The sequence below is a fragment of the Amia ocellicauda genome, chromosome 3, assembly GCF_036373705.1.
Source record: "Amia ocellicauda isolate fAmiCal2 chromosome 3, fAmiCal2.hap1, whole genome shotgun sequence".
Classification (NCBI taxonomy): Eukaryota; Metazoa; Chordata; class Actinopteri; order Amiiformes; family Amiidae; genus Amia; species Amia ocellicauda.
The window spans coordinates 8720095-8744738 of NC_089852.1; the positions used below are offsets into that span (position 1 = coordinate 8720095).

General features: G+C 39.9%; 1 protein-coding gene and 1 long non-coding RNA gene across 2 annotated transcripts in view; both read right to left on the reverse strand.

Moving 5' to 3' along the window:
* shq1 (SHQ1, H/ACA ribonucleoprotein assembly factor) overlaps positions 1-24644 on the reverse strand; it is a 59107-nt gene that overhangs the window by 30699 nt on the left and 3764 nt on the right. Inside the window, exons 2-7 of the mRNA XM_066698046.1 lie at positions 18711-18873; positions 18470-18534; positions 16842-16964; positions 15721-15884; positions 3855-3967; positions 2274-2392 (exon numbers count right to left, since the gene is read on the reverse strand). Coding sequence (XP_066554143.1) covers positions 2274-2392; positions 3855-3967; positions 15721-15884; positions 16842-16964; positions 18470-18534; positions 18711-18853 — 727 coding nt within the window. The 5' untranslated portion in view covers positions 18854-18873. The remainder of the gene's footprint in view (positions 1-2273; positions 2393-3854; positions 3968-15720; positions 15885-16841; positions 16965-18469; positions 18535-18710; positions 18874-24644) is intronic.
* LOC136735684 (uncharacterized) lies at positions 5792-6865 on the reverse strand. The gene is made up of 2 exons (XR_010811221.1): positions 6294-6865; positions 5792-6203 (listed from the first exon to the last, which is right to left on the reverse strand). It is a non-coding gene; the product is annotated as an uncharacterized LOC136735684 (long non-coding RNA).

Consider the following 24644-nt stretch of genomic DNA (forward strand, 5'->3'; position numbering starts at 1 on the left):
TCAAGACAGAAAACAGGAGACACTTCATCACACAGAGAGGCGTCACAATCTGAACAAACTCCCCAGTGATGTGGTTGGGGATGAAGGTTTAAAAATAGACTGGATAGGATCCTTGGATCACTTAGTTATTAATGGACACCAAACGAGCACGATGGGGCGAATGGCCTACTCTCGATTGTATCTTTTAATGTTCTTATATTCTTATGAAAATAAACAATCAAAAGCATGGACACTGAAATGCAGCACGGTCTTCAAAAATACTTTCCATTGGTTATGAGGGTTTTAGTCAAACATTTTATTGGTTTATAAGCCCTGTGTTTCTCTGTGGGTGTGTTTGTTTCACCAGCGGCCAGTGTGCACGCGGCGCCGCTGCGCATGAGAATCACTGTGGACTCAGAAGCTTACATTGAAAACTAAAGTACCATAACTATGTTAAAAAAGAATGGTAAATAATTATAATAACGACTGTAAAACCAAATAAACATGCACTTATTTATTGTCTGAAGTCTGACAAAGGATTTTATGGTAATTAAAAAAACAATATTTAGCCAATAGTTTGAGAAAATATATCAGTGCAATATCGGTGGAATATGTGCCAATACAGATATTTCTGTAAAAGCCATTATCGGCCGATAATATCGGTGCTCCAATATAACTGTCGGGTCCTACTTTATAAACAATAATTACTGTCTGAAATCATTCATGAATGATTGCACTAGAATTATGTTGGTGAGGTTCTTATTATATAACTAAAAGTTATATATAAAATTGAATGCATGTCAACAAATATTCTTAGTAAATGTAATTTGTTAAATGAAGGGAGACATTAAATTTTTAACACTGGCCAATGGTACTGCATGGGTAATTTCAGCACCAAATACCAGTTGTGTCAATCTTCTCTATTCTGAATCAGTTTTTTTTTTTTTTTTTTACTGGAACAACTGTGTAGGCTTCTAAAAGGCTCTCTCGTCATTGTTTCTTTTTTTTTTTTTCAGAATTCATATAGTAATGTAACCAATTTGAAAATTCAGTGTTTGAGGGGTTTACAATAACTCAAGATATAACCGCCTGGATCAATAATAAAGTATTGCTTTTCTGCTTTGTTTTGTCACCTCACTAGATATCAATCAATAATTACGATCTATCTGCATGTTCACAACACAGAGATCCCAAACCATAAATTTATGTGACAAACTACCTTGCTACTTTCATTGATTATGAGTTATTTAAGTAGTTAAGCCTTCAGCAAAACTTAATAAATCTATCAAAACTGACATGGAATACATACATTCAATTGACCTTTACTGGGAAGAAACAATGCTACACTGAACTGTTTTGTACATACTTTGCCATCTGCATTAAACATCATACTTTATTAAAAAGAGAGTAAACAGAATGCACGGTTAATCATATATATATATATATATATATATATATATAAACAATATCAAAATGTTTTGTGATATAATACTGTTAAATACAAACTACACATCTTCAGCAGTCCCTGTGTCCGTGGTGCCTTACATTAAATAGTTAAAATTAGATTTAACTGGCACCACCTGCTGGCTCACAGATATTACTACAATATTTAATTCAAAACAGCTATTTTCTGCTACAATGAAACCTAATGTGATCTAATTTATGTCACATATCAAAGTCCAATATACACATTTTTACTATTTCATCTGAATACGTGTCTACAGTTTATATGGATCATTAAATGATAGAATTACAAGTGAAGACTTGTAATCTAGGAGAAAAAAATACTCTGGCATTGTAATGTGTGTAAGTGTTTTGAATTGAATGATAAATATACTTTGATTAGAATGCATAAATAAATAAATGAAAGCAAGGCATTACAAAACTATTGCCTGCATTATTAACATAAAACAATAAGTAAAATATTACATATTAAAGGACAAGACCATGGATGTAAAAATGGTTTTGAATTTTAAAGATATTCTTAAAATATTATTAATGTATTGTTAAAATGAAAGACATTTTAGCTGTATATAGTAAAACACACTTTCTGAGCTGGATAAAGAACAAGAAACCAGAAATGACACTGCATTCAAAAACAGCCGATTGTATTTTAAACTGCAGATTTTACATTAGGGAAGGATTATATGATTACATGTTCAGGACAACAATCTAAAGTGTACATGAGATGTAAATAGTATGAAAAGGAAGGGGTTATCAATTAACCAAAAACTAGAACAAATCTCATTACCAACTGAACTGTAAAGTAAAGGAATGAAAATAAATCCACTTACTCAGGGATTTGTCATTATCATGGGTTTCTTGATTTCTCTTTTTCGTATTGTTAGTTTCAATCCACCATGGTTTGTATGTCATTACAGTTTGGATGACATCATCTTCAAACAAGTCTGCACTATGAAAGATGGAAACCAGACCAAATGATGCAGGTATTAATACATTTATCAGGCAGAAATGCTGGAACCTGAGTTAAAATTAATATTTAGAGACTATTCTACAAATAAAAGTAAGGGAAAGGGGTCCAAAGACATGGAAATGCTATTTGCCATCTGGGTTGTCTCATAACATTGTTATTTTCAATTAGGTAAAGTTAAATAAATTGATTTTAATGGACAATATTAATCTGTTGAACTCCCCTGACCTGTGTCTGAGGGAAATCAAAATTTGCGGAAAAAACATAGTAACTCAGAATCGTGTAATTCACACTGCCTCTCAGTAATGCTCTGTAAGAGGATTTAGAAAAGTTATTTTACTTTTTTCCAAGTTGAAGAAAATCCTAAAAAAATAAATCCTTAACCCAAGATGCCATTTTTTTTTATTAGGATTTCTATTTTCAGAACTAGAAGAAATAATGCATGAAATATACAAATTAGAATTATATACATAAAGTGATAAGTGGTGAGGAAATAATGAGTCTACCTTTAGTCCTCTGGACAGTTACTATGGCATTTCTACATGCAATTATAAATAAATAAATCAAATCAATAAAAAGGCTAAACATCCCTGATGGATACAGACACATTTTCTTAAGTGCGACATTAAGCATGGATCTACAAATATCTCTCTAGTATCTCTCTTGTAAAATACACCACTTCATATCCAGTTATTATGAAATCAACCTGCATTTTAACATTTTGTACAAGTTCAACGTTTTTGCATTCAAAAAGGAGTCTTCTAGACAGATGCACGATATCCATGCTGCTGTGCAACCCTCACTATGCAAATCATGGCTGATGAGCAAGCGAGAGGGTTGCATACTTAACCTTGACTTCAAGAGTCAGAGCGGTCTCACACTGCGATCACACAGCGGGAGTCGCAGCTTCTCAAGGCAGCAGAAAAATGCTATCATTTTTCCGCTCCTTAACACTTCTACATCGTAGCTGTTCTGCCACAAACATATGACAAATGAACATAAATTGCAGTCTTATAGAGATGCATAATGATGTAGTTTAATAATCTATTTTAGTGCTACGACTAGTGTGAACTATGCATAGATACATATTTTAAACTTAAATGTAATGCCGAAAAAGTTTGAGATTCACAATTACACTGTGGAGAGTTAGGGCTTTATGGAAGGAGCCATGCAGATGTAAAATACAGTAATTTGTACTTGGTAAGGTGCCAAGATATCAGAATGGTTGGAAGTTTAGAAATACTGTGTTTAGTTACATATGTCAATTAAAGGCCTGATTCTGATTATCTGAATATAGCCAAAAATAAAAAAGGCAACTGGTACAATACATTATAATGTACACATAAGAAGAATTTAAAGAAAATAAACCAAATCCTTACTGAAGGATTTACAGCACTGTCCCATATTTAAAACATGGTATGATTTCAGGTGAAGAACTACTCACAGGTAATGGTCAGGGTCGAACTTGGCGCTCTCGGCTGCCAGGCGGCCCTCTCTGCGTCCGGCTGCGCTCGTGCTATCTGGACTCCTCACATCGATGACATCACTCAGCTCATCCTGATGGGACATATCGCCGCATTAGTTTCACCTACACGTCTCAGGCTGAGGCCATGCAATTTAATGTTCTTCAGAAAGGACTGGGCTCTGCTGCATCGTGTAATTCTACTGCTGTATTACAGCCACAATGTATCGCTTGTTGCTAATACTACTTAAAGAAATAACTAAACTGCTGACACTAAGAGTACACATTTGTAGATCTTAAATATTTCAAACTGCAAAAAAAAATACTATTACTAAAATTGAACCAATGAAAAATCCATATTAAATGAAACTGTAAAATAAATACAGAGCACACTATCTTGTACCATGTGATCCAATGAATCGAAATCTGGAATTAAAAATTACCATCAGCCATGAAATAGCTGTGTAATGCTAGAATAGGCTGTACAATGTACACTTTTGTACACCAAGCCAAAACACAAATATACCCCACTGTGACGAGCATGAGAAAAATGACACCATCAAAACTTATAGACGGGATACCCGCTTAAAATATTGAGCAGGTACAATACAAACCCTTTAGAAAAAACATCGTCATAGCTTGCTATTGTATTTATTACACCACTTCCCACAGATGCTTATGCTATAAAACTGAGTTTATTGCAAAACTAGATTGAAAACTTAACTATTTTCTATGAACAGTAGCAGTGTGGTTACTTCCTATTGCTGTTAATTATTTCCAACTGTTCACTGAACCCCCCCCCCAACACACACACACACAATACTGATAAATGATTCTCAAATATATCACAGTCCACTTTCCAGTGTTTACTGCAAGCGTCTTTTGAGTGGATAATAAAGCTGTGTGTGCACAATGAAAACAGAGAATAATGTGGCAATAAGCGGTGAAGGTCATAGCTTTATTTACATGTTAAAAAAATCACTGACAAGATTAAATGTTTCAATAGAGTAATTAAAATAGGGAAAGAAAAAAAAAACTGAAAGCTAATTTATATTTCAAGGCCATGTGTTGCAATAATAAGCAAAGTAAATTAAAAGGTTGGATTCAATGCAACTACTATCCTAATCTGGGATATTTGCAGTTAAGAAAGAGACAACTCTTGCAATTCACCATAGAAATGAGGGGTGAATAATGTTATGAGTTAAAGTGGTGTGCCCATGTATTACAGGACTGCAAGGTACAGTGAGGGAAAAAAGTATTTGATCCCCTGCTGATTTTGTATGTTTGCCCACTGACAAAGAAATGATCAGTCTATAATTTTAATGGTAGGTGTATTTTAACAGTGAGAGACAGAATAACAAAAACATCCAGAAAAAAACGCATTTCAAAAAAGTTACACATTGATTTGCATGTTAATGAGGGAAATAAGTATTTGATCCCCTATCAAATAAGCAAGATTTCTGGCTCCCAGGTGTGTTTTATACAGGTAACGAGCTGAGATTAGGAGCACTCTCTTAAAGGGACTGCTCCTAATCTCAGCTCGTTACCTGTATAAAAGACACCTGTCCACAGAAGCAATCAATCAATCAGATTCCAAACTCTCCACCATGGCCGAGACCAAAGAGCTGTCCAAGGATGTCAGGGACAAGATTGTAGACCTACACAAGGCTGGAATGGGCTACAAGACCATCACCAAGCAGCTTGGTGAGAAGGTGACAACAGTTGGTGCGATTATTCGCAAATGGAAGAAACACAAAATAACTGTCAGTCTCCCTCGGTCTGGGGCTCCATGTGTAACGGGTGTGCGTGGTCTGCCGTATATCTGGCTAAATGCACATCCGTTGACGTCTACGTGATCTGCGTTGTGTTCTGTGATTGTGACTGTGCTGACGGAAGGAAGGACCCGGACTACAAACAGCTACTGGTTGCTCCTTTAATGCAAGCCGTATGGCGGTGGTATCTGTACAAATCAGTAAAAAACAGAAAAATGTTCTTTAACATGCAGTCTCTTCCACACACGTAGTTCGTCAGTCTCCTCCTCTCAGTGAGCAAAGCGCGAACTGCGCTAATTTACACTTACATAGGCAATCTAAGTTAACATAGTTCCTACGTTAACACAAGAGTGATTTAGATGACTTTAAAAATAAAATGAAATAAAATACATTTCCAATACATTTGATTACATATGGTTTTCAGAATGTTAAACACAACCAGTAAAATATTTGTGTAAATAATGAACTAACTGAATAAACATACCTGTACAAATCAGTAAAAAACAGAAAAATGTTCTTTAACATGCAGTCTCTTCCACACACGTAGTTCGTCAGTCTCCTATTAGCAAATAAACACACAGGAAACCCCGTAGCACTGAAAAACATGTGTCTCCCGTATAATTTGTAAAAGTGTATTTACAGGGCTTACATTTTGACAACACGGCTGCATGTTTACACTCTTAAGACTAGCATTCACTTTATAACTGCATATGGTTATATTATATTATCTACAAAACGAAATAAACTCTTAATGATAACCAGCGGAAAAATCATTACCTCCTCTCAGTGAGCAAAGCGCGAACTGAGAGAGGCGCAGAGTTGACGTCGTAATACTGAGACCTCTTAAAGCAACAGTACAGGTATTAACACTTCAGTTTGAATATACTCTAAACCGTACAAAACATGTTATGAACTTAATAAAACACATATTATTCAATATTTATCAGGATTTGGTGAAGTTTCAACAACAAAAAAATAATAATTTCAACCTGGTTACATTCACCCCTCCTAAAATTCACCAACATCCTGATTGAGGAATGTCTTACAGGAGGAAATGTCTACTACTGACACAAACTGGCACAAGTGAAAAGGTAGACCTAGTCCACAGTTAACTTAAAAGTTACCTCAAATACAAGGTTCAGGAAAGAAAGAGGTTGATCAGATCTCTAAATTCCCCTAGATTAATGTGACGCCTAGTACGCCACACAACACTTGACCTCAGAAAATGTTATCCTGTAGACATTTGTACACATAATATCACTCAAATTTTGCACTAAACCAAAAATCTCAGCGCATACGCATTTTAAACATATGTTAAAGCTCAATAGTCACTAAGTAAAATATTTGGACCCTTTTGGAATGGTTTCTGAATCATTGATTCTATCAATCTGTTAACTGACTTCACCAGTCTCCCTGCACGTGTCCTAATGTGGCTATTCGATCCACTGTGTGAGTGTGAGTCAGTGCGAACTGAGGTGTCAACATGTGGTGCAGGTGCAGTGGATGGACTGTCAACAATGACCCTAACAGGACTAGGAACTAGACCGGGTGGGACTAGTTCTTGTGAATCAGACAACTTAGACTCGGGACAGTCTCCAGGCAACAAGACTGCAGGCTCCGTCTCATCCCCAGAGCATGACAAATCCTGTGCAGTGTCTTCCTGAGGCATCACTCCGACCATAATAGCTGTTTCATCACCAGAGTCGCAATCTTCCTGATCAGACTCCTCACTTTCCAATGACACGTCACCAGCATGTTCAGATTCATCTTGACACATCCCAGGGAGTGGCAGGAAGTTGACCTCTAGTAACAGATTCCTATGCACAACTCTTGTGTGTCCATTTGTATCTTGTATTTTGTAGACATGGATGCTGGGATTCGCACCCACAACTGTGTATACCCCATCCTCCCACTTGTCGGCCAACTTTCTCTTCCCACGTTCTGTCTTATTTGCCACCAGAACACGATCACCTACAGACAGGGAAGTACCCTTGACACGTCTGTTGTATTGCTGGGCCTGGTGTTGCTGCTCGGCTGATGAGTGTTTCTGGGCGATCTCCATAGCACTTTGCAGGGAGGAAAGCAGAGACTTGCCATACGAGTCATAGTCAACGACTCCAGGGTCATTCAACCCCTGCTTGAACATGACGTCAACTGGCAGTCTAGGGACACGCCCAAACATGAGGAAAAAGGGCGCGTAGCCTGTAGTCTCATGAACAGTGGCGTTATAAGCGAACGTGAGGGTCTGGATCTGTTGAGGCCACTGGTGCTTTTCTTTGAGGGGAAGAGTACGGAGCATACTGCCCAAAGTGCGGTTGAATCGCTCTGTCCCCCCATTGCCCATTGGGTGGTAGGCTGTTGTATGGGATTTCGCAACACCAGCCAGCCGGAGTAGCTCTGCAATCAAACTGCTCTCGAAATTGGCGCCCTGATCAGTATGTATCCTTTCAGGGAAACCATAAACGCAGAACACATTATCCCAGAGCTTCTTTGCGACCTGCTTTGCTGTTTGATTGGGACATGGGAATGCATGAGCGAGTTTGGTGAAGTGGTCGGTGACAACTAGAACGTCCACAGATCGCTGCTTGCTGTCTTCTGCCGACCAAAAATCCATGCACACCAACTCCATTGGAGCAGAGCTCTTGATGCTTTCCAGGGGTGCACGAGCAGCAGGTTCCGGTGTTTTTCCAACCACACATCTTTGGCAACATCTGACATACGCCCGTACATCTTTCTCCATATCAGGCCAATAAAAGCGCTGCCTCGCAAGTGAAAGAGTACGATCTTGACCCTGATGACCTGCCAAATCGTGGATGCCTGACAACGCTTTATCCTTTAGACCCTGAGGCAACACGTACTGGGATCTTTTCTGCTTGGAAACAGGGTCCCTTGTCACCCTATACAAAACACCATCACGGACTTCCAGCTTGTCCCATTGTTTGAACAACCTGAGTACATTTGAGTCAGCACCATGCCTTTCTCGCCTAGATGGTCGCCTCCTGGTGGCAATGAAGGGTAAAACCTGAGAGATGACAATGTCTTGCTGCTGACTCAACTGTAGCTCCTGGGCAGAGAGCACTGGCAAAAGATCCAGACCACTTGATAGCTGCTGAACGTGTTGGGCTAAACAGAGTGCTCTGAACTCTGCCGCATCCACCCAGTCACAGTGTGCCTGACAAAGAGCTCTGATCTCGGCCGCATTACACACAGAGTTGTTTATAGATCTGTGGGTCTGGGACTGGCAGCTGACCCTGAAAACATCCTGCACAGAATCCTCCTCCACGGCATTGGCTACCTGAATCAGATTGGAATACGGCTCCTTCAGCAGCCTCCGTCCAATGGATTTTGAAAAAGGGTCACGGCTCAGGGCATCGGCCACCACATTTCTCCTTCCAGGCAGGTGTTTGAGATCAAAGTTGTACGATGCAAGTTTAGACACCCAGCGGATTTCACACGCGTCAAGCTTTGGCTTAGTTAGAAGGTAAGTAAGTGGATTATTATCCGTCCAAACAGTGAAGCTATGCCCCTTCAGCCAGTGGCTAAACTTATCGCATACACTCCACTTCAAAGCCATGAACTCCAGTCTATGGGCAGGATATTTCCGCTGTGATGCACTGAGTGTCTTGCTCGCAAAAGCAATAGGTCTGGCCTTGGATTCCCCTTGGGGCACTTGAGACAGCACCGCACCAAGCCCGTCCAATGACGCGTCAACTGACAAGATAAATGGTTCATCGAAGTCTGGGTGGGCAAGTACGACACATTCCAACAGCATGGTTTTCAACTGGTCAAAGGCGACCTCACATTCCACAGACCAATCTGCAGGAGTAAGCTTGCGATAAACACCGAGAGACTTCCTGTCCTTCGCCAACTTTCCTCGTCTCTTTTGCCCTGCCGTTAGTGCAAACAAAGGTTTTGCAATGGAGGAACAGTTTGGGATGAAGTGCTGATAATAAAACACCATGCCAAGGAATGATTTAATCCTCCGAACAGAGGGCGTGCACTCATCATTCTCCATCAGATCTTGAACTTTCATTTTAGAAATTACCTCCACCTTGGTGGGGTCAACGGACACACCCCCACCGTTGATGACATGACCAAGGAAGCCGACTTGTTTTTGCAACAGATGGCACTTCTTAGGGGCCAGTTTTAAGTTGTTCTCCCGTAACCTCTGAAACACTGTGTGGAGCCTGGACAGAGCCTCTTCCTCTGATGGTGCGAAGACTAAAAGATCATCAAGATAACACAGGAGTTTCGTGAAGTTCATGTCCCCAAAGATCCCAGTCATCATCCTCATGAAGGATGCCGGACTGTTACACAGCCCCTGTGGCATGCGGTTGTATTCATGCAGTCCAAGGGGAGTCGTGAAAGCTGTGTATTTCTTGTCGTCTTCGTGCATCGGAATGTTGAAAAAGCCAGAGGTGAGGTCCATTGTACTGAAGAGGCAGTTGCCACCAAGGGCAGCCAAGCAGTCAGACTGGTGTGGCAATGGATGGGCGTCCTTTAAAGACCTGGCATTCAACCACCTGAAGTCGGTGCAAATACGCAACCCACCGTCCTTCTTCCACACCATCACCAGTGGCGAAGCATATTCACTTGACGACTTCCTGATAATCCCTCTCTCCTCCATATCAGTGAGAACCTGCCTCAATTTCTGGTAATGGGCTGGGGGAACTCTCCTGTATGGTAAGCGAAAAGGCCGATCATCAGTGAGATGAATGCGGTGCGTATACCCCTGGACTTCACCACAGTCCAGTGGGTGCTTGGAGAAGATGTCCTGGTATTCGGTTAGCAGCTGCGTTAGCTGAGACCTACAGGCTTCACTAACCTGACATGAGCTTATGTCAATGTCGCCAAGGCCTAACTCAACCAAACTCTTTGTCAGCGGAGTATCAGGACAGGCACTGGAAGAGATGTTAGTTCCTGGATTCTCTGCATCTGGTTGTTTATCTCTATTAGGCCGTTGCTTAAATGCCTGTGATTGTTGTTGCTCTGTGTCCTTTGGTTTCTCTGCAACCTGTAGACCCTGGAAAGCATCTAGGTCTTCGATTGCCAAGCATGGAGATACATCCGCCAATTTGCAATTCCTCTTTAGGGTGATCGCTTTCTCAGAAGGGTTCACAACTGTCATTGGCACCCACCCATCACCCCAGAGAGGTGTGACAAGACGACCTACGAGCACACCTCGCGGCACGGCCTTTGAACCGGTCGGTTCTACAACAACTGTGCTGCCAGGTGACATAGGTACATTAGCAGGGAGTCTGCCCCAAACCAAGTGTTCATGTCTGGGTAGGAGTGTCACCGCCTGGGTGAGCTTGACAGTGCCTATTTTTTCCGGGGCTGCAAACCCTCTCCAGCGTTCGACATTGGTGAACATCGACAAGAAGCGATCAACCTCAGGTTCAGACTGATGGTCATGTCTGGATGCAATATCCCAGTAACCGTCGTCACTTTTCAGGACCCGTATCAGATGTTTAATGACATTGGAACCCAAGATGAGATCGTCGTGCTGACCGGGCACAACCAAGGTGGGTACAACAATGCGAACACCGTAAATCTGCATCTCCAAGTCATAAAAGCCCTCAGGTCGAGCCTGCAAGCCACCACAGCCAATCAGGACAATGTTCTCTTCAGGGTGCTGTTTCTCAGGTAAGACACCGGCAGAGCTGAGTCTCTCAACTGCGTGTTCACTGATGCTACATGCCATCGAGCCAGAGTCTAACATGCCTGTAAGTTGCACATTGTGATTGACAAGGACAGGTGTGTAGAACAGCTCGCCAAAGGCTTGGATCTTCTGAGCAGCTTGGATGACTACGCGAGACCCCTTAGGTGCAGCAGCGCAACTATCCGCATATAGGTTTGCCAGGTCGCAGGTGTCAAAGAGGGATTCATCTACGTTACCCACACCGCCCCTCCCCGGGTGTGGGTCTCCTAGTTTAACTGCTGATTTTGCCCACCAGCACCGTCGCCAGGCTGAAAGCGGTTGCGTTGGTTGGTCCGCTGACAGTCCCTTTTCCAGTGACCAGGGGATAAACACTTCAGACATCTGTTTTCCCGTCTGCAGTGAGACAGTGTTGAATGATCAGGAGTCCCACAGACCCTACATGCCCTCTGGGAGAAATGTGGCACAGCCGCTTGAGTGACGAATTTAGCTGGCACTTGTGTCTGTTGTGTGACTAGTCGGTCTAACAAGCTTACCAAGCTCTTCATGCAATCATTGTCGACACCAGCAATATTCGGGGAAGTTACAGGAACAGCGATGTGCGGAACATGTGAGTCAGTCACAGGCACCTGACACTGGGAGTGAACTTTGTGCACTGCTGTGCTTGACTCAGGTGGCTTAACAGCTGCAGCTCGAGCCTTCTCACCCTGCATGTGCTCATCAAGCCTCTCTTGGATTTCACAGGCCGACCATTTCTCTGCAGACTTGAACTTGAAAACACCTGCGAGAGACTCATCAGGACAGTGTTTAATAAACATCATGCTGACTTCATGGCCTGGGTCATCGATGCTACGGCCCTGTCTCTTTAGGCACTCAACTGCTACATCCACTGTCTTATTCAGCCTGATCCAATACTCCATAGCGTCTTCACCTGGCATGGGCAGTGTATTATAGAAATCCGCTAGAGGCATGCTTGAGTACGTTAGTTCGCTAAAGTATTGTTTCAGAATGTCAAAGATTATGTGAGGATTGGCAGTGTGGTCAATAGATTTGTCATTCCGCAGCTTTATCCTTACCACATCCCCTGCTTTGCCCATAAGCCTTGCCAGGATTTCTTGCGAATGCTCAGAGACTGGGACTGCTCGCTTCGTTAAGTACAAAGACATTAGATTTTCCCATTCGTGAACTGTAAACTTGTCTGAGCCGTCACCTCTGAATATAGGTGGCTCCCTTGCATCTGACCGCATGATGACACTAACATTAGGTAGCGTCGTCTCTGTAGGCTGTATAGGGGTGGGTGTTGTGGTGCTATGTGAGGCCCTGTCAGATTGTAGCTGAGCTGTAATTGACTTGCCTAGCTGTTCAGCTAACTGTGTAATTAGTGAACCTAAGTCTGGGCTCTGCTCACCCTGCCTTGACCTGACATGATCTACATAGCGGGTAGAGGCAAATCGTGGAGAGCCTAACTCTGCAACACTAGGCCCTGGTGTTCTGGTCTCTAGAGGTCGATGGAGAAACCCCCTACCCACACCAAACTGGCACTCAAAGGAAGCACGTTCGGCATCATCACCTTCACTCTCAACTGAATATGTTTTACCTTCTGCCATGTTTCAGTCACTCTGCACACAAATGAAACTGAGTACCCAAAGTGATAACAGCCTCCCTCGGTGAACGAGCTGACGTCGATCTTTAGACCAATCCTTGAAAGGTCACGGCACCATTGTAACGGGTGTGCGTGGTCTGCCGTATATCTGGCTAAATGCACATCCGTTGACGTCTACGTGATCTGCGTTGTGTTCTGTGATTGTGACTGTGCTGACGGAAGGAAGGACCCGGACTACAAACAGCTACTGGTTGCTCCTTTAATGCAAGCCGTATGGCGGTGGTATCTGTACAAATCAGTAAAAAACAGAAAAATGTTCTTTAACATGCAGTCTCTTCCACACACGTAGTTCGTCAGTCTCCTCCTCTCAGTGAGCAAAGCGCGAACTGCGCTAATTTACACTTACATAGGCAATCTAAGTTAACATAGTTCCTACGTTAACACAAGAGTGATTTAGATGACTTTAAAAATAAAATGAAATAAAATACATTTCCAATACATTTGATTACATATGGTTTTCAGAATGTTAAACACAACCAGTAAAATATTTGTGTAAATAATGAACTAACTGAATAAACATACCTGTACAAATCAGTAAAAAACAGAAAAATGTTCTTTAACATGCAGTCTCTTCCACACACGTAGTTCGTCAGTCTCCTATTAGCAAATAAACACACAGGAAACCCCGTAGCACTGAAAAACATGTGTCTCCCGTATAATTTGTAAAAGTGTATTTACAGGGCTTACATTTTGACAACACGGCTGCATGTTTACACTCTTAAGACTAGCATTCACTTTATAACTGCATATGGTTATATTATATTATCTACAAAACGAAATAAACTCTTAATGATAACCAGCGGAAAAATCATTACCTCCTCTCAGTGAGCAAAGCGCGAACTGAGAGAGGCGCAGAGTTGACGTCGTAATACTGAGACCTCTTAAAGCAACAGTACAGGTATTAACACTTCAGTTTGAATATACTCTAAACCGTACAAAACATGTTATGAACTTAATAAAACACATATTATTCAATATTTATCAGGATTTGGTGAAGTTTCAACAACAAAAAAATAATAATTTCAACCTGGTTACACATGCAAGATCAATGATCATGAGAACGGTGAGGAATCAGCCCAGAACTACACGGGAGGATCTTGTTAATGACAAGGCAGCTGGGACCATAGTCACCAAGAAAACAATTGGTAACACACTACGCCGTGAAGGACTGAAATCCTGCAGCGCCCGCAAGGTCCCCCTGCTCAAGAAAGCACATGTACAGGCCCGTCTGAAGTTTGCCAATGAACATCTGAATGATTCAGAGGAGAACTGGGTGAAAGTGTTGTGGTCAGATGAGACCAAAATCTAGCTCTTTGGCATCAACTCAACTTGCCATGTTTGGAGGAGGAGGAATGACCCCAAGAACACCATCCCCACCGTCAAACATGGAGGTGGAAACATTATGCTTTGGGGGTGTTTTTCTGCTAAGGGGACAGGACAACTGCACCACATCAAAGGGACGATGGACGGGGCCATGGGTGAGAACCTCTTTCCCTCAGCCAGGGCATTGAAAATGGGTCGTGGATGGGTATTCCAGCATGACAATGACCCAAAACACACAGCCAAGGCAACAAAGGAGTGGCTCAAGAAGAAGCCCATTAAGGTCCTGGAGTGGCCTAGCCAGTCTCCAGACCTTAATCCCATAGAAAACCTGTGGAGGGAGCTGAAGGTTCGAGTTGCCAAACGTCAGCCTCGAAACCTTAATGACTTGGAGAGGATCTGCAAAGAGGAGTGGGACAAAATCCCTCCTGAGATGTGTGCAAACCTGGTGACCAACTACAAGAAACGTCTGACCTCTGTGATTGCCAACAAGGGTTTTGCCACCAAGTACTAAATCGAAGGGGTCAAATACTTATTTCCCTCATTAACATGCAAATGCGTTTTTCTGGATTTTTTTGTTGTTATTCTGTCTCTCACTGTTAAAATACACCTACCATTAAAATTATAGACTGATCATTTCTTTGTCAGTGGGCAAACATACAAAATCAGCAGGGGATCAAATACTTTTTTCCCCTCACTGTATGTTGTACACAAAAAATAAACAGTTGCTGCAGAAATAATAGATCTATATAAACTAATCCTACGAGACCTAAAATAAAATAAAAACGAGATGGGGTATATTAAAATCATCACAAAATGTTAAAATCAATCAATAACAAACCTATTTTTAGAACTGTGTGTGCATGTGTGTTAGGTTTTATATGCACTAACCAATCAGAACCACAGAGTATATTTCCACAATTAAATATCTGTTCCTTCATGCACAAAGATCTTTTTCATTAGATTTAAATTGTCATTGCAGTTGCTGAGATCAAATTTAAAACATAATAGAATATATTAAAACCGCTGTTAACAAATCTGACATTTTACTTGTGTTGAATTGCACCAAAAATCATACCAAACCGACTGACGTTATCAGACACTTAACTGCTGCTGCTGGAATCACGTTGTTTTTGCAAAGGTTCTGCTGGTAAAATGTCTCTTCCAAATCTTAACCTCCTTCTTAAATTGTTGCTATACCAGTCATGTACTAGCAACCATAAAATAAATTATACTCTTATGTTTGTGGGTACTCCCATCCCACTTTTCAACCCAGCAATTGCCGTTTTTTCACGTTCTCACCAAATGTCAGCCTTTAATGCAAGCACTTATTCCAGAATACACTTTGGAGGTTCATTCCAGTGTCTTCTAAACTAGGCAGTACTTGAATCCTCTGAAGTGGTTGATTTTTCAAATAAGCACACCATGATCTACCTGCAGTCTGGTGAAGACGCCGGCCCTTTGGTTTCCAAAACCGTACTTATAAAGATTGCCAAGTTCTTCCTCAGTACTCTCCACATACACCTCCTGATCAATCTGCCAGTCCAAATCTTCATCTTCAGGATCTTCCATACACCCAGCACAGGCTTCTGAAACATCTAACCATCAAAGAAAATACAATATAAAGTATGTGTTTAAAAATATAACCTGCATGCATCCCTTAAAAAATAATATAAATAATACAGGCAAATTAAAAAAAAACATATTAGCTTATATTAACTTTGATATCCTGAGACGTAATACAACCATAATCAACATCTTTTGAGAGCTATTATCAACAGAAGACATTTGCCATGATCACACACAAAAAAAAACAGCTGAAAGAGACATTTACTGCAGATGCATAATGAGTAAATCTTTCAATTAAATCCAAAGAGACAGTTTTCAAGACATGTTTTATACTTTTATACTAAGTAAGAATGCACATCTTATGTAATGGTGTTATCCTGGCTTGTAGCAAAAATGATTTCCCCCCAAATTTATATTTGCAGTAGAGCTGCACTGAATTATAATTTTGCTATGTCACTATATGCTGAGGAATGTCTTGAATAAGTATAAATCCTTTGTTACAGTCACTTCAAACAGAACTTAAGAGAAATAATGACGAAGCAGTTTGGAATCTGGTCAGAGTTAAAAAACACCAAGAGAGCAGCCACACTAAAAATAGATCAATAAGTCTGAATAATTCTTGTTACACTATTGTTATGCTAGTATTTATTGTTAAAGCAGTTTAATTCCTTCTTATTAAAAGGGCTGAATACATGTATATACTGCAATTGTATCCACTGTATGTGTTTTTTCTATAAACTATGTGTGATTGCACATTATCAAGTCGCTTCCAATTGCCTTGGTATGGAACCCATGCAATTAGCTAGTCAGGATTCTGTGGAGAAAAGCCAGCCCAATTGTTCACTGCCACTCTCAAGACAAAGAGGTTTCAATATTTGAAGTTATTACTGTTCCCTGAACAAATATATAAGTTGAAAATAATAAGTCAGCAGTTGAATGCATTCATGGAAACATATCTGCAATGTATAAAGTAAAGCAAACTATACCCAAGTCTTCCACTAAAGGTTTGGCAGATCTTGATCCCTTCGGTGCAAGAAGAGATGTCAACATTTCAAGTCCTTCAAAATACTGTCCTGCAGTCTCCTTGGGAACTCGTAAGGTAAAGATGCCTGCAAAACCAAATTAAGAACATGAACACAAGCATCACAATTCTACATAACATATCCATACGCTTTCTGATGCCCATTGGGATCAGGATACAATTACTTGCTTAAAAAAAAACTGCATCTTTTGAAATATCACCATATTTGACTGTAGTCTTTAATAAACAAATTACACAATTAGTATGATTTCCTGGTATGATTTTCTTCTACCACAATTCTTCCAAACGCATCAAATCATTGCAATAAATGCTAATTTACTCAAAGTGATAATATGCGCAAATTAAAAACTGTTTACCAAAACAGACAATTTCACAGCTCGAAGACAGTTACTGTGATGGTGCATATTAATGGCCTCATAAAACTTTCAGTATTACAGTGCAGTATTTACCTTAAAAATGCATTATACTATTGATTGCTTTGGCACGATGCCATTAACAAGGCTTGTTTAGACCAGAGGAAGCACCTAAATGGTTTCTAATTACACATGTAAACAGAAGTCCCCATTACAAGATTTTATTACCAGCTGCTGTTGAATTATTTACAAATTTTATGTCAAACAAGGGTTTAAGGAAATAAGGCATAGGGGAATTATGCCACATAAATTAAACATCTTTAGAATTCAAATATTTAATCATTTTTAATTGCTACTGCAATTGCCAAGGTAAACGAAGACAAACTTGAAGATCAGGAGATCTTTTTAGTGTCATATAATGTTACTGATATGAAGACAGCTGTAAAAGATTTATTTGAATTACTCACACTCACAATGGTGTTGAAATAAAGGTTATTCAAGCTGTGAACAAATAAAGTAATGTTTTGATATCACTGGTCCAGATTTAAGATGACTAAACTCCGCTTGGGCAGAATGTGTGTCTGTATGCAAATAGGAATTTAAAATAGATAAATGTTGTCACTCCAAACAGATACATTTACCACAAAATTGATTTACTAAACAACCTTATTAAGGCTGAGATACTGCTTTTGTAGCTGTAATTAAAGCCTTGCCAACTCTGGTTCACTGAGTGTGGAAAGAGACATAAGGGGCCAATCAATTCATGTCTCATTCTGGCAGTAGCTAGTGGTGTGATCAATTCTGCTTTGTAGGGCTATACAGTAGCTCTTACTGCTGTTTAAACAAGCAGAGTGTGCCTTCTTTTGTGCAGGTTCACCACCTTACTTAAACAGGTAGATCTACTATCATGTCAAGCCAATGAAAATAATAAGAGGCAGGTAGAAAAGTCTACATTGGGAAAGGTTCTTATGCAGTGTTAAGTCCAAGAATAATACTGATTACTCAACAAGTTAAAAAATGATTGTTGAATTCAACCACATTCTGGTCATCAATATATATTATAGTTTATTGAAACAAATCAATAAACTGAATTTAGTAAGATATATGTGTGTGAGAGAGACAGAATAGTTGATCATTGCAGGGGGAGTTAAAGGGCTAATTTTCAACTGTTAAGCTATTGACTTCATCTTAAACACATTTTCACTACAGAAATCCATACCTTTATCGACATCAAAAGAAGCCTTTTCTCTCCCATCCTCCACGATTCTCCCTGGGAGGGTCAATCTGTGATTAAAAACATAGATCAACAGTGAGACATTATCTATTTAACACACTGTGATTCAGCTCCTTGCTAATACTCATTGACGAATAGCTTTGTCTTTACAAAGATCAGAAAGGATTATGAAAATTAATGACCGAAAAGGAGAGCCAGAAAAATCTGATGTCCCAGTGATACCTGCCTCAGAAAGTATGGCTTGGCGTAAAATTTGAAGTCTTCGCCGTCGATGTAGAGGTCAAACTCTGATGTTCTGGTGTAAGGCACACGGATGTTTATGATGAGGAAATGGGATTCTTGAGTCAGGTCAAATGCTGGAGTTAACATGATGTACGGCTGTTCAAATCCTAAAAAGGTAGAAAGATAACGGTTTAATATCTTCACTAAAAGAGTCAAAAGAGTTAAATTTCTTACCTCATACAGAGCAGAGTTCCACTGGTAAAAAGCAAATGAAATACATTGGGTAAAACCAATTAACTGTCAACGCAGTCTACCACTGAGCTCTATGAATTCTTGTAGCTGACACTTTTTCTAGATAGTTTCTAAAAAAAAATTGATAACATATCATTACAAGCAATGATCCTGACGTATTACCCTAGCTCTGCCATTGATTCACTGTGTATTACCCTGAGCATGTTATTGATGCCTAGTTTAGCCTCTATTTTCTGTATATAACTCTGGATTAAAGCATCTCATAAATGACATTGTTTATGACTATCCTACGCAATAAGCATACTGTAGTGCATTTCTTAATGGGTAAATACATCTTCAGACCTTACTCATATTTTTTTTCTTACTCATATTTTTTTTCTTTTCCTTCTTCAACTTTGGCCAAGGATGTCAGAATAAGACACTTTCTTTTTGCATGCTCCTATACTTTGGAATAAGAATTGATCTGACTTCCCAATGCACTTGCTTTACACTAACTAAATCATTCTGCAGCTCTAAATGCTGTATCTGTCAAGGGGGTGACATATAGTGACAGCGGTACAATTGCTTTAACTTCCCTCTCATTTTTAATCCAACGTTAATTTCTGAATTACTTTCAGTAGGAAGAAAAATACAAAAGACAACAAATGATGGTCTGTTGTAATGACATTCGTTTAAAAATGTCTGATATAGCTGGTTAATATACAGGTCAAGGCTTTCTGCTAGTCATGGAAAGAAGGCACAGTTACTATCACAAAGTCATATTTCATGTATTTTACACCAGTAATATTCTCAACCAGAATAGTGCAGGGTCTGAATATGTTACATCAATATACACTCACCTAAAGGATTATTAGGAACACCTGTTCAATTTCTCATTAATGCAATTATCTAATCAACCAATCACATGGCAGTTGCTTCAATGCATTTAGGGGTGTGGTCCTGGTCAAGACAATCTCCTGAACTCCAAACTGAATGTCTGAATGGGAAAGAAAGGTGATTTAAGCAATTTTGAGCGTGGCATGGTTGTTGGTGCCAGACGGGCCGGTCTGAGTATTTCACAATCTGCTCAGTTACTGGGATTTTCACGCACAACCATTTCTAGGGTTTACAAAGAATGGTGTGAAAAGGGAAAAACATCCAGTATGCGGCAGTCCTGTGGGCGAAAATGCCTTGTTGATGCTAGAGGTCAGAGGAGAATGCGCCGACTGATTCAAGCTGATAGAAGAGCAACTTTGACTGAAATAACCACTCGTTACAACCGAGGTATGCAGCAAAGCATTTGTGAAGCCACAACACGTACAACCTTGAGGCGGATGGGCTATAACAGCAGAAGACCCCACCGGGTACCACTCATCTCCACTACAAATAGGAAAAAGAGGCTACAATTTGCACAAGCTCACCAAAATTGGACAGTTGAAGACTGGAAAAATGTTGCCTGGTCTGATGAGTCTCGATTTCTGTTGAGACATTCAGATGGTAGAGTCAGAATTTGGCGTAAACAGAATGAGAACATGGATCCATCATGCCTTGTTACCACTGTGCAGGCTGGTGGTGGTGGTGTAATGGTGTGGGGGATGTTTTCTTTGCACACTTTAGGCCCCTTAGTGCCAATTGGGCATCGTTTAAATGCCACGGCCTACCTGAGCATTGTTTCTGACCATGTCCATCCCTTTATGACCACCATGTACCCATCCTCTGATGGCTACTTCCAGCAGGATAATGCACCATGTCACAAAGGTCGAATCATTTCAAATTGGTTTCTTGAACATGACAATGAGTTCACTGTACTAAACTGGCCCCCACAGTCACCAGATCTCAACCCAATAGAGCATCTTTGGGATGTGGTGGAACGGGAGCTTCGTGCCCTGGATGTGCATCCCACAAATCTCCATCAACTGCAAGATGCTATCCTATCAATATGGGCCAACATTTCTAAAGAATGCTTTCAGCACCTTGTTGAATCAATGCCACGTAGAATTAAGGCAGTTCTGAAGGCGAAAGGGGGTAAAACACAATATTAGTATGGTGTTCCTAATAATCCTTTAGGTGAGTGTATCTCTAAGGATTCTCTGTGTAACTCTAAAAATATAATATCGCCTAATATTGTTGGAGAAAATACCAAAACATTTGATAGAACGCTGAAGGACAAGAGTTGCTTAAGTTGCCCTTCTTCAAGGACAGACTTTGTTAAGAAAAAATATATATTTGATTTGACTGTAGTCATTCTTGAAGACTCCAAGACATGTGTGTTAACAATTTATAACAAAAAAAATGTTATTCACTAGATGACACTGCAAGAATAGAAATGTACAATCCCGCCTTGAAGCACATTGACTAAAAGGAATAAAAGGCTCTCTTAACCTTTGACATTACCAAAGGCTTTGGAAGTTGGTGTTTAAACTCGGATTTTTCCTTCCTCTATAATAATAAAGATTTTGGAAATAAATAAATAAATAAATAAATAAATAAAATGTGTAACAGCATGGGAGTTAATGTATATTTCCAAATTTCATTGCAGGAAATAAAATAAACCAACTGACTTGGTTGAATACTGCTATTAAGTTTTTCTAAACAGCTACTTGTGCCTTTTCCCTCCATATTGTGATCTGAAGAGAATTTCTGTTGGTGTTCCATCTTAACATTCATACATGTCTTTTTTATGTGCCTTCATCCTTCAATTTAATCCTTCCTAATCCATTTTCTGGTTGACAAAAAACACATAAGATCACAGTGATTGGATCTGTCCTGAATAAATATGTATTTTTAATGGTATTTGAGAATACATTTTTAGGAGGAGGGAAACCGTCTGCTTTCATAAGCCCTGTCACCTTTCATTTTTTTATATTAACATGCAGGGAAGAATTGTGCCGTCTACAGCGTCAGTACAGGGCAGTCTGCTATCTTTCAACAGTATCACGATAATGATGTCAAGAATAATCTGTTTCAAAGCCAGCTTTTTTCCCCCTCTCTCTCTCTCTCTCTCGCCCTTCTCTTTCATACTGCGTTGCTTGCCCCAAAGCCAAACTCTTCATCAAAAGTGACAGCAATCAGATACCATCAAGCCCCTCCTGGGACCCGCACCAGTCCGTCAGGAAATGCAAGCCCAAGGGATTCATTAGAAATAAACTTCACTCAAATTAAACAGGCATTTAAAGTAATCATATTTTTTGACTTTGTGTCAAATTCAAATTAATTAGCATTTGAACTTGTGAAGCTCGTTTAGAAGCAGTTGGTATTGAAAAAACAAGGCTATCTACTGCTAATTAAGTTCCCAAATGTTTCTCTCCATGCCAAAGCCCCTGTAGTAAAGGCAGGCAATGTTAATAAGTGTAGAATTTAAACCAAGCAGCCGATGCTTGGATGGTCATTATCTGGTTTGACAAATAAGAGATTTGATGATCACACTCTGCTTCATTTCCATTGAAATTACTGTCTGTCTGTTCTCATTGGAAAATGATCGAGCACTAAAGAGAATGTGCTACAAACCAATAAAAAGTCTGAAAACAATTACATTTGTATGATGCATGAAGCCAGTTACCCCTCATTATCACAGAGAAAAGCCTCCTTTAAAACCACAGCAGTTTAACTGCCACTTTAGACATAGTACAATTCATCAACACTGCATACCATATCAGACTACCTGAAAACATATCCCACTTTAGATGTTCAAATAGAAGTTATAGAATAAAACACTGAAAAGGTGTTTTATTTATTTTTTATTGGTTTCCTCTGATGGGGGATAGTAAAACTAACATATAATGATATATATTACACTTTTTAGGAGTCTGAGGGAACTGGTGAAGTCTCAGAGGTGCCGCCTCAGTCCAGCTGCGGTTGGTTCTCAGTGACAGTTCACAGGGCAGGAGCTGGGACTATGACCTGTCTACTGACTGAGATCATCAAGAAACAGGACATTTCACGTTTTTGAAATTGGTGTGAATAAAAACAAACAACTACATTCTCAAGGGGGTTTTAAATTAATCTAAATAAGTCCATACATGTTGTATACAGTACAGTATAACTGGTTTTGGAAATGAAGCAGAGTAGGTAAAGCAAAGTTTAAAATTCTTATATATGGAGTAGGAAAAACTGAAAACATTCTCTAATTGTCTCAATTGCACCATCTTGTGGTAGATTTTAATAAATATTTGTTCAAACTTTTTTCAAAATATTGAATGAGAAGACTGAATAGAGGCCAACATGGTGAGTTAAGGCTAACAACCCCCCCTGAGCGATATCAACTTCAGATTGTCCAAGTCTATGCACCAAGCCTCTCTAAAGAACAGATCAATGTTTTTATGAAGAAATATGACAACTATATGAAAAAGGAACAGCACACTTTAAAATCATCATAGGAGACTTCATTGCAAAAATGTTAAACACAACAACATGTTGAGACCTCGGTAGGTAAATATGGCTATGGGAACAGGAATGAAAGATTAGTGGAATTAACAGGTAACCAAGTGAAGTCCCAATGGCGGAAATAGTGACATAGATTACATCTTAACAAATCATAAACATACATTACATGGCAAAAAGTATGTGGTCACCACTCCTAATTTGTGGATTAGGCTATTTCAGCCACACCCATTGCTGATAGGTGTATGAAATCAAGCACACAGACATACTATCTCCATAGACAAACATTGGCAGTAGAATTGGCAGTACTGAAGATTTCAGTGACTTTCAACGTGGCACCGTCACAGGTTTCCACTAAGGCTGCAACGACTTAGTCGACTTATTCAACTAGTAAAATACGTCGACTTCTATTTCAGCCGTTGAATAGCCATTTAGATATGTTGCCTCTATCTGAGCCGTTCTTAATAATATCCTCGATCTTAGCCCGTTCACCTAATATCCTTGGCCCGTCTTCCTAGCTCTGTGTGAGAACAACGGTTTCATTCCAAACAGCAGTAGGTGGCAGTAATGCATCACTTGGTTTGTCATCCACCTGTGTGCCCTGTGTGCATGGAAAAACGTCAATGCTGGGCCACCAACAACCACAGCATTGAACATATTCATTGATTTAAGCTGGGACAATCGGGTTTATGTGTAAAGTAATTTTTAAGTTATGCTGTATACATGTGGGATATTGCGCATACGTGCACCACGATGGCAATCCATTCACCTTTTACAAATACAGTGCATCCAGAAAGTATTCACAGCGCTTCACTTTTTCCACATTTTGTTATGTTACAGCCTTATTCCAAAATTGATTAAATTAATAATTTTCCTCAAAATTCTACAAACAATACCCCATAATGACAACGTGAAAGAAGTTTGTTTGAAATCTTTGCAAATTTATTAAAAATAAAAAACAAAAAAAGCCCATGTACCTAAGTATTCACAGCCTTTGCCATGACACTCAAAATTGAGCTCAGGTGCATCCTGTTTCCACTGATCATCCTTGAGATGTTTCTACAACTTGATTGGAGTCCACCTGTGGTAAATTCAGTTTATTGGACATGATTTGGAAAGGCACACACCTGTCTATATAAGGTCCCACAGTTAACAGTGCATGTCAGAGCACAAACCAAGCCATGAAGTCCAAGGAATTGTCTGTAGACCTCCGAGACAGGATTATATCGAGGCACAGATCTGGGGAAGGGTACAGAACAATTTCTGCAGCATTGAAGGTCCCAATGAGCACAGTGGTCTCCATCATCTGTAAATGGAAGAAGTTTGG